Consider the following 13,068-nt stretch of genomic DNA (forward strand, 5'->3'; position numbering starts at 1 on the left):
GGCCATATATTTTGTACGATAACGGTCTTGTGAAATGTTACGAGATGAGGAGCTAGAATCGGTGCATTCTCTTCCAGAAAGTTGATACACATACACGCTTCGTAGGAATTGAGCAAAAATGTGATAAAGTGGCTACGACTTCTTCTCCTTATCTCAAATGTTTCATAATACTTTTCCCTCATTATTACGCTATACGGTAATTATTATATGCGTGCGATAAGCTTCGTGAGACGAAAATCCTGAAACACTCGATACCCAAATAGCCGAACATATAATAGCCACACTACTCATTGATATGGTGAAACGAGAGCTGTAAATCAACAGATACTGCTACTGACGTCAATAGCGCACATGGTGGTTTACTAATAGCTGATAAGAGTGCGGGATTACATACTTAAATCACTGCAATTCAGAGCCATTTCACAACATCTATGCACCCTCGGCCGTGGATAATAGTTCGTCTCGGTTACTATTGACTGATCACTTTCGTGCATCATCAAATGAGAAAATATATTGCAGGAGATTTTTCACTGTTGCGTTATCGGTTATATCTACTACCGATATCATTTTTCCCACTTTCTCAAAACATACTTACGTCGTAATTTGTTTATCATACTTACGGTTGACAGTGAGAGTGAGATAAAAAAAGAACAATTCATACTGGAATTGATTTCGTACACATACATAGCCTGATAGCCATATCGCCATGGCATTTCTCCGTATTGCCAGTGACATGGCCGAGAAGATGCGGTAGATCCCAGACGCATTAACGATAGACGTGTCATTTGAACGCGGCAACCTGACACCGAGTCACTCATTAAGATCCTCAAGAAATTCATCCGCGCACGTGATAAATGTCAGTTTTTTCCTCTCCAATTTGTCTCTCTTTCTTTCTTCTCCTTCGAATACGAAACGGTAGGTTGATTCAAATAGGCAAATCAAGGGAGATGACAGTGCAGATTCAGACTCTCTATTCATATGTGTAATAATAATAATTCGCGGTTTGATAGCAATAATGGAGAACAATACGCCGGACGAGTTTGAATTGGTTTGTGGGTCAATAAGTGGGTTAAGATCAATTAAGGGCAGTGCATGAGAGATCGCGCGTGTACATAAATTGACAATTAATTGCGACATATGTGTTGGTTGCACAAGTAAACGCGTCGATGTCGGTGCAGAGGACACCGCACTCGTCTCGCTGCAGGGGTTGCTGGATAGTAGACATATATATATGTATAAATAATATGTGTATATATTTAGATGCATGTATGTATGTATACTTGTAACCGCGGTTACAAAGTGACGTATGGATTCACTTGGAGTTTCTCCATCACGTGCAAGACGATTGAAATAAAATTTTCCTCTTAATATAACGTAGAAGGCGTCTTCATACATATATACATACACGTTCGTAAATCTTGGATTAATTCATCCTCGTGAAATTACCGGCCTTACCTTGAGCTAAAAAATTGTCAATTCCAAAGACTGCAATTGATATCAGTAAACGTATATACTACCCGTGATTCATTTCGCTTTTTCGTTTTACCGTTATCCCAATTCACCCGACTTCCTCTCTGCGAATATCGCGCGTTTCAAAGACGTTTATGCCAAGCTCGTTTCCTACTTCTTCCTTTTCTTTTTCTTTTTTGTGTAAGCTTATGCATCGCGATTTTCACGACTCCTACTGCAATTAGTCGGTACAATTTTCCGAGCATATTGCGGGGTTAATTTCACATTGTTTTGGATGTTCGTTTTATTGCAGCAACAGATTTGTACAGCGTCATTTGTTCATATTTGCGCAAATACAATAACACGGCAAGGTCGTGCCACGCTTATACAGAAGCATGAAAAAAAGCAAATGAAAAATGTAAGATAAAATAACGGTGACCGTTATTTTCCGCAACTTTCATCGCTCACATTCATAGTCCGTCATACTCCGCCACATATATACGTTCGCACGCGAAGTATCTGATCAATTTAGCATATTATGTAATACACTGGTTGTGTGCGAAAAAATATGTTGATTCGCGATTGACCGAGAGTATTAAGATTAGGTACTCCGAATAAATAATTACGTTCGCGCTGAGTAATTCGTTTCTAAATTTGCTCCGACAACAGAAGAAAACTGATTTTGATCGTCTGAAGTTACGCGTAAATTTCTCTGCTGTTCGAAGTGCCTCCGGACAGTTTGCGCAACGACGAAGAAAAATAGAACGTATTTCGTGAAAATTTCTCTGACAATTTTCAAGAATTCACAAACTGCCAGGTCCAGACGTTTTGTGTGGAAGAAAAATAAATCAAACCTTTGCAACAAAATCACGTTAATTTCATCCTGCACTGATTCAAGTAAGAAAACAATCTATCGAAAAAATATCCACCTCTGCTGTTTTGTTCAACAGTTTTCTAGCTACGACGCATTTTAAACTATGTAATTTCTACGACGCCTGCGTACATTAAATTCCCATTAAATTCTAGTCGTATCATTCTTACTTGTGTCATATTTTTTTCTATTTTCTTTAATTTTTTTTAACCTTCACTTACTTAAAACCATTTTCATGTCTACGTAATATTTAATCGGTTGCTTTTGCGTATTCCTCTCATCCCTCCCTCATTAAAGCTAATGCGAGTAGACATTAGAGCGAGCTGATGATCGCAATCTCAAACAAACCCTAGCCGAACGAAGCGCCCGGTAGCACTCTCGAAAGTATGAAGTGATTTTTTGCGCCACTTCGCAATTGGCACATGTCGCAGCTAATCCGTTTAATTTGCCAACTAGATTCGCACAGTTGCCCACAAATGAGCTGCAGGCGCGAGCAGCTATGTTAGTAGCCTGGGAACTCTTCATGCGAAGGTCTTCCTAATACAAACATAATAAACTGTTCTTCCCGCGGAATTTTACCACGTAACCGTTACTATATTCGAGGAAATTCTACTCGCTTGTATATTGTAGTATTATATCAATTATCCACTACATCAAATTAACCTCGGAGGAAAATTTTTTTGCCATTTTTATGAGACGAAATTGATAAATTCTAAAATAATTTACGCCATGAACAATTTTGCACGCTAACCTCGTAAAGAGAAATTTTTTATCAATGTAGCTCACGCTGGCTCATTGCGCAAATATTTCTGGTTAAGAATATTTTTATCGCGAAATTCTGGGGTTCATTAATTGGTCAGTTGACTCCGGTTGACTGAGTAAAGATGAAATTGTGCGAAAAATTCATTATTCCTTGAAGCGGGTATCAGTCAATAAAATAAGCACCCTGCAACTTTGTGAGATATGACTGAGCGCCTAATAATAGAATCAATAAATATGTAACGCTGATATAGATAATGTTAATTTTATTGTAGCTATAGATTGCCTACGATATACCGTATATGACAATACTTCATAATAATGTTTTCGTCATGAGAATATATCGCGGTGAAGAACGTAAAAGTGACGAGACTTTAGTCTCCATGGTAAACATCGAAATTACAAATTTAGTATCCTTAAAGAGAGACATGGCAAATATGACAGTTGCCATTGAAGCCAAATGCTCCCGACGCTCAGGAGACTATACCGCAAATATCCGCATGAAGTTCAAATCGTTGAATGGATTCCAACGCGTCGTTTGTTCCTCCAGTGTTATATAAAATACCATTCAAAATATCCAAGCTTCGCGTAACGAATAGCGACGGTCTCTTTCCTTCTATCACATAAACTCTGATGAAACCGCATGCGAGAATACTTTTTGAGAGATAATTGCTCTGCAGTACAATTTATGAATTTGCATTTTATTGCAACGGTCTAGCTCAGGCGTAGTGTTAAAAATCGAGACTATTATCCAACTATAAGTAAGGTTGAATACAATTTTCTAAACACCACAGGCGTAGCTCATTACCATCGACACACGTATCGGCTTATCTTACGAACTGGCTTCTCGCATAGCAGAAGCGAATGGAATTAATTCGGAGGGGATAAGTGTGGAATAATACCGATTTTAGAGTTTATCTACTGAATGAATGTCGTCAAACATTGGGTATACAATCTACCCACTGACGTATGTCGCCATCTGCAAAACAATAATAGAAAGATAGTCAAAGTGTCGCGACTGCTGCTATAACATGTTGACGTGTCACGGGTGGTACACTCATCAAGTGTGAGGTAAACTCAAGTAGAAGAACAATGAATTATCAATACATATCGGTGTGTAGAAATACAACATATATACGTATTATACGCCAAGTCGTTGGTTTGAAAAACTTGTCCTCTTTATTCTCGGGCACATGGGAAAACCTGGTCGCTTTTAACACCGCATGTGCACCGTTGTGGAGGATTGAACAAACTGCGCCGGGTGAAATCGATTCACTCGTAACTTAGCCGTTTAAAAATAATGCATCAAACTCTATAGCTGGACAATACAGGCGCCATTGCAGTTGCTACAAATTGAAGGGGGTTACAGCAGCGTTCGATGCGTGGTGACTAAAGACCGACCCTATAAATGACCCCAAATAACCCCCAGCGAGTATCGAACACGTGGCACGTTCGGTTGTAACGTTATCTAGAAGCTGCAGGCCTTGCCAAAGAGTCGTGCTCGGCACAGCTCTTGTATAATTAGTAAAACGAACCGTCACGCTTCCGATACTCACTCAGCTTGATTGACTCTGTAAAATATTCTCATTTCATTCTCAAATCTTTCGCATAATCATTTTGTCACATTGAAGTCCCTGCACGTAGATCCCAGATTATTTTCATCTCTTAGATTGCTCTCGACGTCCTCATACACCCTGTCATTATCCGAAGGATAAGTTTGCTAACCAGATTTTGAATATAATATCTTATCACTGAGAGAAATATTTTACCAGAAAATCCAGACAGTCCAATTCGACAAACGATCAATCTCGAAACTTACAAAAATTGCGTCACGCGGCTGATAGATACTGTTAATTCGTCCATTACTTTATGACTATTATCGATAGCTCGTGATCAATAGTCTGATACGAGTTTCAGGAACTCGATACTTTTGTTGACTTTGTAGATGATCTTATTTTGCTAATCTGAACGATATATTGTTTTCGAAAAATAAATACAAGTTTTTGGATGTGGTTGGGTTACACTAACAGTAAACACTTGTTTCCTTGGGAGAATTGAATAACATCGTAAACACATTTGATGTATAGAGTCTCAGAAAGTAGATAATAGACATAGACGGATACTTCACGTTCGAATCGAGGACTACGTCCCACCTCGAACCAGTGGCCAACCATAATATCTAATCCTTACCGTCTACTCGTACCTGAACCATACGCAGGGAGATATGGGGGTCCGAACAATGGGTAACCATCGCTGCGATGGGTATGTACGTAAGTGAAATAGAAAGAATAATGGAATAATAGATTTGGTCACGGACAACGAGGGTGGCCTGGGTGTAAGCCGTGTGACCATGCTGCTTGCAGGTATAAACCGGCGACGAAGGGTTGCTCCTGGGAATAGACAGCCAGGGCACCACCCACGCTAAACAAAAGAGTAGACGAATTCAATTACCAGATATTAAAAATAGACTATAACCCGTATACCTGCGAGGGGATAAACAGCTTTCGCGTTGACATAATGGAAGGGGAAAAAGAGAAAGATGATACATAATAAGAATAAATAAATTTCACCTGTCTAACGTCACACGCTCTTTGCGACCATGTTTGTGCAAAAGTTACAGCTCAGTTTTTCCTGTTATGGCGTGATTCCCAAGGGAGTTTCGATACTCGTAAGAAACGGATGGAGGGAACAAGGAACCAGACGCTGTGGTATAGAGATTAGAGCACGTTCGCCACCCGCTGGGAAGTCTAACGGTCTTGATAAAGTATCACAATCGTGATAATCGCTCAACGACGTTATGCATAGAATGAGCACGTTGAGAACGGTCGATGGAAACCATCAATTTCGATTTTTTAACCGTTCGTATTTTTCCTTTCATTTTTCATTTACTAATCGTAGAACCCAAGCCATGCGGCGGCCATCGACTTGAACGCAGATTCTTACCGCGGTCACTCGGTACCGTAAACATTGCGGTTTAACCGTCGACGGTTGTCGTGAACGGAGTTCACGATTCGTACTCTCTCGAGAGGAACAAAGAGGAATGACGATCATGAGTGAAAAATTTTAATTCGAATAGCGCACAGCGAGGATGTGTCAAACTCAACGGTAAACGAAATAACTAATTATCCATTTCTCTTCATTTCTCCCATGCATGGGTGTTGCGAAAACGGAGCTGTTGCATGCTTATAAATTATAATCCGTTACAATGCAAAATAAATCTATGGCGATTATATTATTCACGACTGAGAAAATTAAGATTTCCACGTAGATATATCCTTGGTATTGTTTCGTGATAACCGATTCTACGAAAGTTTAAATATTCCCGAAAGGTGACAGCTGGTAGCTGCGCGTTTGCGGAGTGGAGGACAGTCTGCGGCTGTCGACGGCCACGGAGGTCTGGGGAGAACCGTAGAATCATAATATGCTGTTTAAATCAGCACAGGCTCGCTCCGATTGGCGGGCCGAGGCTTATGCGGACCAATCGGAAATCGGCGGGAGTGACGTCACGTTGAGCTTTATAACCGCGCGCGCGCTGGGAATTCACTCAGACCTCATACTGGCTTTGAAATGAGCGCGGTGAGGCAGTTCTCGTTCGAGTATATAACTCGCCCAACAGCTAAAAGCTAACTTTAAACCTAAGGTTTAGAAAAAAAACCACAAATAATAATAACACCGAAAAACCAAGGATATATAAAACTAGTCAATTCATTAACATGTGTATATTATAACTTAAAGTGAAATATTAGCGAATGTTGTACAGAGTGTATTTAATTTAGCATATTTATTAACGCCCACCGCAATTGACTAATGTTCAACAATTGTACTTCTTCGTGTATAGGAATCGAAAGTTCAGTGCTCGACAATCGTTTCAAATCATTGTCTCGATTTTGGTTATCGTTTACGCCATTGTGTGTTGTGAAGAAACTAAAACAATTTGGTATTTACAAAACTGGAAGAAAATCGAAACAATAACGGATAAAAACTTGACCACATAAAAAGTAAACCACCGTGCAAACGTCAACCGAAAGTCATAGACATATAGTTCAGTAAATCAGAAAGCGTAAACCTTCAGCTAAAGAGTTTGCGTGAAAGAATAAGAAAAAATAGAACGAAAGGTCGAAAGACTGTTCGGGAGTATTGTGGAAAAAATCGAGGATTTTCCCTCGGTCGTCGTTGTTGTTTCATTTCCTGTATTAAAAGTAAGAATTCTCGACTTGTCGAGGGTTCGCCATACCGGCCAAAAAATTCCTTCCAACATTCCGAAGAAACTCACGAAGCTCTACCTTAAATATAAAATGGTAGGGAGCAACGGGACGATGCTTGCAATACGTCTTGTTCGCAGCAAACTGCGGAAACGAGAGGATCACTCAAACACCGTGCATCCTGATTCGGCCGTTGTACAAACTGCGGCTGCGCCTGTTCCTGCATCCGCATCACCGATGGCCAACGGAGCCCTTCAGTCCTGCGACGCTATGCCGCCGCACTGCACGGACCTCGGACCTTCCGCCGACCCGGAGCTCACCTACGCCGGTCAATTTGTATGGCAATTCCCACCACCGTACCCTCCACCGCACACACCGCCGCCCCAGTACTCGCTGTACAGTAACGACCAGGTAAGCCTTCGAACAATTCAAATTACACCTTGACCACCCCTCAGATGCTTTTTCCCCTATAACACCAAATCCCTAAGCTCTTGATTACCCCAGGAAATGGAAAGTACGGTTACCTATCTATATAGATATGAAAACGCGCGAGACCCAACGAAGCTTATCATTAATGCGGTTGGGATTTCACGAGGCGTCGTTAAAACGAGTCGGAGTAGCGTTACTCGTGCCGGACGTTGTATAGCTTCTCTCTTTCTCTCTCTCCCTCTCTCTGCCTCTTTCTCTTAGCTCTGACAATTGGGTACAATCGCAGTCGCATAACCATATCTTTTTCGTCCGCGATTCGTTTTTTGAATTAGCGCACCGTTACAGCGGCGCCCCATTTGCGCAATCTGCGCATGTCAGCGTCGTTCGAAATGCCCGAACACTCGAGGCCGGCGCCAATGTGACGACCTCGTTTTCACACAATAGAAAATAATGCCGTCTTTAAATTTATCAAAAAAATAAATAAAAAATAGTCGGGAAGAGGCAAGAAATAAAGAGACCGCGTACCGGTCAAAAGTAGGACGTGGCGTGTATATCTTGGAACGATGAAGGAGATCAGGTGAAAAAATAATCAACGTAGTCGCTGTGTTTACATATTAAAATCCGTCAGTCCGGAAACTCCGCGGTGGCTTGTATAGCGCACGCGGTTTCACGTTAGCTATAGTATTTCAGAGCCAGATTTCATCACTGGGGAAATCCGGTTATTCCTAGAGAATGCGAATGTCGCCCGAACAACGAGAATTGTATGTGACGAATCGTTCCAAAGCTAAAAAATGAAACGAAATATGTGTAGCCTCAGAATGCGTATCGTCTAGCCACACGGTTTAGTACACCTTGTATAACACGTTGCGTAGGTATGTCTTTTTCTCGCGAAATAACACTACCGCGTATTAGTCAACGACCTACGTTGAATACGCGTGGTAATAATTCTCGAATAATTTTTTATCACGACGATAAAGTTCTCCCACATCGTCCAGAATTATAACATTTCTTGAAGCATTTGCTCGTAATATAATTATTCATTTCCTCCGTCGTATCGTGTCTTGTGAAGACGTAATGTTGAAACGAAGTAAAGCAAGAGAAAGATGAAAAAAAAAACACACCGCTGTCTGATTATCCTGCTGTAGTGAGATTGTAATTTAACGGTCAATATAATGAGTTGGTGGCGCTATCGACTTTGTTCGCCAAGGACAATGGCGCTGGCGCGTGCGCGAGTTATGTAGATATCGTGAGAGGTCGTGGCTAGAATGTCATTTTAAAAATTCTAAGCAGTCTAGTCATAGACGCTTACTGGCTGCTAGCCGTATAACGAAAAGAAACGTAAAAAAATTTCTTGAGTTTATTCAGTCACCCTTTCCAACCAGCTGTACCTCGGTAAATTTCCTTGATAGTGATTGCAGGCAACATTTTGTAATATTCTCCAGGCTGTTCGGGCTAACGGCCAACGGTTGAAATTTAAATTTAGAGCGTGTGCGGCAATTCGATATTTTGCCAGACTTCGCGCAGCTGTCAACCCCCACCGAGGGAATATAAAATCATTCCGACACTCGGATCCGTTCGCTTTCCTGCCTGCATTCCCTTGGCAGCTTCGAGGAATCGTTACTTACGTTCGTAAGAGTCGTCAGAGAAACGCGTAGCGTGTATAAATCTGAAACGTATAAGCTGTTTCGTAACTGTTCGAGAGTCTAGACCTCGTCTACTTGGCTATAAACTCCGTCAAAATGAAACGGCGAGTTGCTGGCTAGTCGACGCAGCCAGTTCTCTTTCACCAACAGGCAACATATGCTATGTTTAGGCACACGAGTTGGTATTTCTATGCGCTTGGCTCCACTTATAGCGCGGGGGAGTACAAATCTGGTTACAAATCGCGGCACGCTGCGAAGCGACGATTGGTTCGTTCGCACAGCGGTTCAGTGACCAAAATTAACTCGTTACCGATCCCTAGAAATTTTCTCTCGTTCAGAATTTTTCATATGTTAATATTGTTTCGACAAAGATGTATATATATATATATATATATATGTATATACTGTCGGGTGACTACATGAGAACCTTTATTCCCCTCCTAATTCTTTCCTGGAATACGCGTATGCGATTGACGAAAGTGGCAGTATGTTAACGGTGGAATTTCTTCTTTCTTATTCCAGGACACACTCGTACACGCATTACCTTCGGAGAGGGCCGGCTTTGCGAAAGGTTTTCGCAAGAACCTTGGCGGTCGCTGGCGACGCTTAGTGAAGAGAAAACCCGAGATGGAAACATGCTCCATTCCACCAGAACTCAAGGATCAGCTTAAGACCATCTACGTCTATTGACCTCGAGACCTTCCTTAATATTACTTCCATTCAGTAATTAATGCTTTCCCATATCGTAAGATAGTTCATACTTCATACCCCATCTCGACGAAGGAAGGGTCGGTATGCCCGGGAACAAAGCGCAACGAGGCTCAGGTCAAACCTCGGCCAAAAGACAAAGATTTAAGGAAAATGTGTATGTATTTTGAGAGACAAGAGAGGCGTCAATGGGAGATGTGGGCAATGAAGCCCATGTATAGCAGCACATACCGCAAAGTGCCTTATGCCCTTGAAACCAGCCGAAAGCTAGCATCGTTCTAGAGTAATTTGAGATTTGAATGACGACGGCACCAATTATCGAACATCTCGGTACTCTGTATCTATGCAAAAACTTCCATTCGAGTTATTTATTAATCAACTTGAGATGTAGAGTTATCTAGAAAAGTGCCTTTTTCAAACGGACAAATCTTTACCTTTATATGCACTCGTAGAAGCACAAAAGATGTTCAGAAGACAAAATGGCGCGATGGACTTGACGAGACTGAAACCTAAAGTGTACGACGACAAAACGAGGGTTGTACCCCGTAGCTTTTGAGTACGTTTTTACACGATTAAAAATTGAAATCACTATGTATGTATAGTATTATTCTGAATGCGACCTGCCCATGCCGTTCTGAGGCCGAGCAGCGCTATTACTTATGTAAATAAATGTATAAAGCAATAATTATAGTTTTTAATGAGACGCTGATGTTCCCAATATTGGTGTAAGAATGTCGCGTGTACACGTATTACGAAACTAATTAATTACTCGATTGAACAGTCGATTAATTAATTAATTAACGAATTGCTTGGGGTAAGCGGTCTCTAGGTAGCATGTTTAGAACTTCCTTGCCCTGGATTAAACAGTGTAGCATTTTACTATATAATTTGTACCATAGAACGATTTAAGACTATTATAACTCTTACGACGGCTCATATTGAGCCCATAATTTAGATTGAATAACTACCACGCTGTTTTAGTTAAATTGTTGTATTGTCTGATATCTCTATTTTACTTATTATAAGTTGATCGTTCGAATGTATTTTTGTTTCTGTATACGTTTACACGCAAATTTACAAGCACTCTTATCCAATGCGAGCATTATTGCGTATACCTAATATACACCGATATAAATGCTCATATGAGAAAAAATCACGTAGCTAGACAGTTTGCTGCATCAACTGACTGCAGATCTTTTCAATTTTCCCTCCATTTTTAAGCAGCTCTCAATCAGATGCAGCGAAAGATTTGAAAATCAGGATTTTGGTTTTTTTTTTCTCTGTCAATATTGTATGATATTATTCCGCTCATCCCAGAACGCTCTACGCAATCTTTATTTTGAATTCTCTAAATCTCATAATTCGCATAATGCTAGTAGAGCATAAGAGACCATACAGAACCAATAATGTCCCGACGTGTATACCTTCTTAATAAGACAATTTTGTAATTCTAACAACAGCATGAGCTGCGTGCTCATGACCTAGTCACTTGTTTATATTGTCGGAAATCCTAGTATTAGAGAAATTCTACGCAGCTTGCTAACTATCGAATATCAGAATACAACAATATCAAATAAACTATTCGAAACGGATAATGACATATTAGTCTCTTTCTTGTCATCCTGAAACCATTTTTTCAATCTATACGTGATTCATTATAGCTCCTAGCCTGCGAAAGGTAAATCTACTTTGTTAACACCAATTAAAACTTCATACCGGAGCTTTAGTCAAAGACTTTTCCATTGTACTGCACCATCGAGGTTACATATTTCACATGGACTCATGAAACTACTTTGCTCCTGGGAGAATCTGCATTGTGGATAGGAAAATTGCAACAGTGACACACTTGATGCAGATTCTTGGAATAAGAATTTTAGCCTGCAACAACTAAGGTAAATAAGTTATGTATAGTTCGTATAATATATAGTATTGAAAACTTTAAGTTTGACAAGTTTACAATACACAATAATACAAATGAAGTATATTATAGGTAATACATAAAAATGAAAAGGTGAGCCTGCTATTTTTGCAAAGTCTGAAGCGGGTTGTCCACTAAAATTAATTGAACAAATTCGCCCACTTATTCCTAATCAAATTATCATTTTTCGTTGATTAGTCAGAACGAATAGCGCTAATTCGAGTATGTAATAGATAAAGCTCCGAATCGATCGGTATTCAAAAACGCCTTTATGATCCATTTAATGGTCATGGAAGCGAGCATGTGGAGCAAAATTGTTTTTCAAATTTGGCCTTCTTACGAGGAAAGCTTTATTTTTTATCTGTTTATACCGCCACAAAATTCCCTGACTTCGGTTTCCCCTGACCAGTGGCTACCATGTATGGTCAAAAACTTTTAGCCGAAACATCGATTTTGAGGTCTCTTTCTCCACTAATTGGACTCTCAGAAATACAAAATCGGGGCGATCTGCAATAGTTTTCTCCAGGAAGTGATGATTCACAGGTTAGTTCGCACATCAAACACCAATAAGACCACTTTATTATCTTCAACCGTAATAGATTATTTACCCTTATTAGTGGTTTAAGAAAATTTTCACAGTTACCGATAAAACCTCAATTTGAATTGGTTTCTACTTGCACCTGCAATGACAGAGTGTCGTAAAGAGTTATCTTTTCTGTTTTGCACGAAATGAATTTTCGAATCTCTCTGGTCGCATTGTATTTACAATTAGAGTTAGGCGGATTCCAGAATTACAATAATTTTAGTATAATTTCGGACTAATTAGTCCTTTTATTACGATTCTGTGGTACCTGGGCTACAGGTATGTAAGAAATTCCACTGCGAATTGACTCTGCGATGAAGGTATTCAATACTATAAACCATAGAACAGTTCCAGGGTACACTAACCAGACTACTTATTGTTATTATAAAATACTGCACAGAATTAATGAAAATTACACTTTCTACGCTTTATTAACACGCAATTCAATTTAAATCGATACTAACTTCATGCTAGGGCGTATAGGTCAAGCGATTATAGCATGTCTA

At 40.1% G+C, this 13,068-nt stretch overlaps 1 protein-coding gene across 8 annotated transcripts in view; it reads left to right on the forward strand.

Annotated features, from left to right (window-relative positions):
* Positions 1-11,650, forward strand: part of LOC124407069 — a 132,239-nt gene extending 120,589 nt beyond the window's left edge. For all 8 annotated transcript variants that reach the window (XM_046882883.1, XM_046882885.1, XM_046882886.1 and 5 more), the window contains 2 exons: positions 7,422-7,692; positions 9,876-11,650. In XM_046882883.1, coding sequence (XP_046738839.1) covers positions 7,422-7,692; positions 9,876-10,043 — 439 coding nt within the window. In that variant the 3' untranslated portion in view covers positions 10,044-11,650. The remainder of the gene's footprint in view (positions 1-7,421; positions 7,693-9,875) is intronic.
* The last annotated feature ends 1,418 nt before the right edge of the window (positions 11,651-13,068 follow it).

The sequence above is a fragment of the Diprion similis genome, chromosome 6 (assembly GCF_021155765.1).
Source record: "Diprion similis isolate iyDipSimi1 chromosome 6, iyDipSimi1.1, whole genome shotgun sequence".
Classification (NCBI taxonomy): domain Eukaryota; kingdom Metazoa; phylum Arthropoda; class Insecta; order Hymenoptera; family Diprionidae; genus Diprion; species Diprion similis.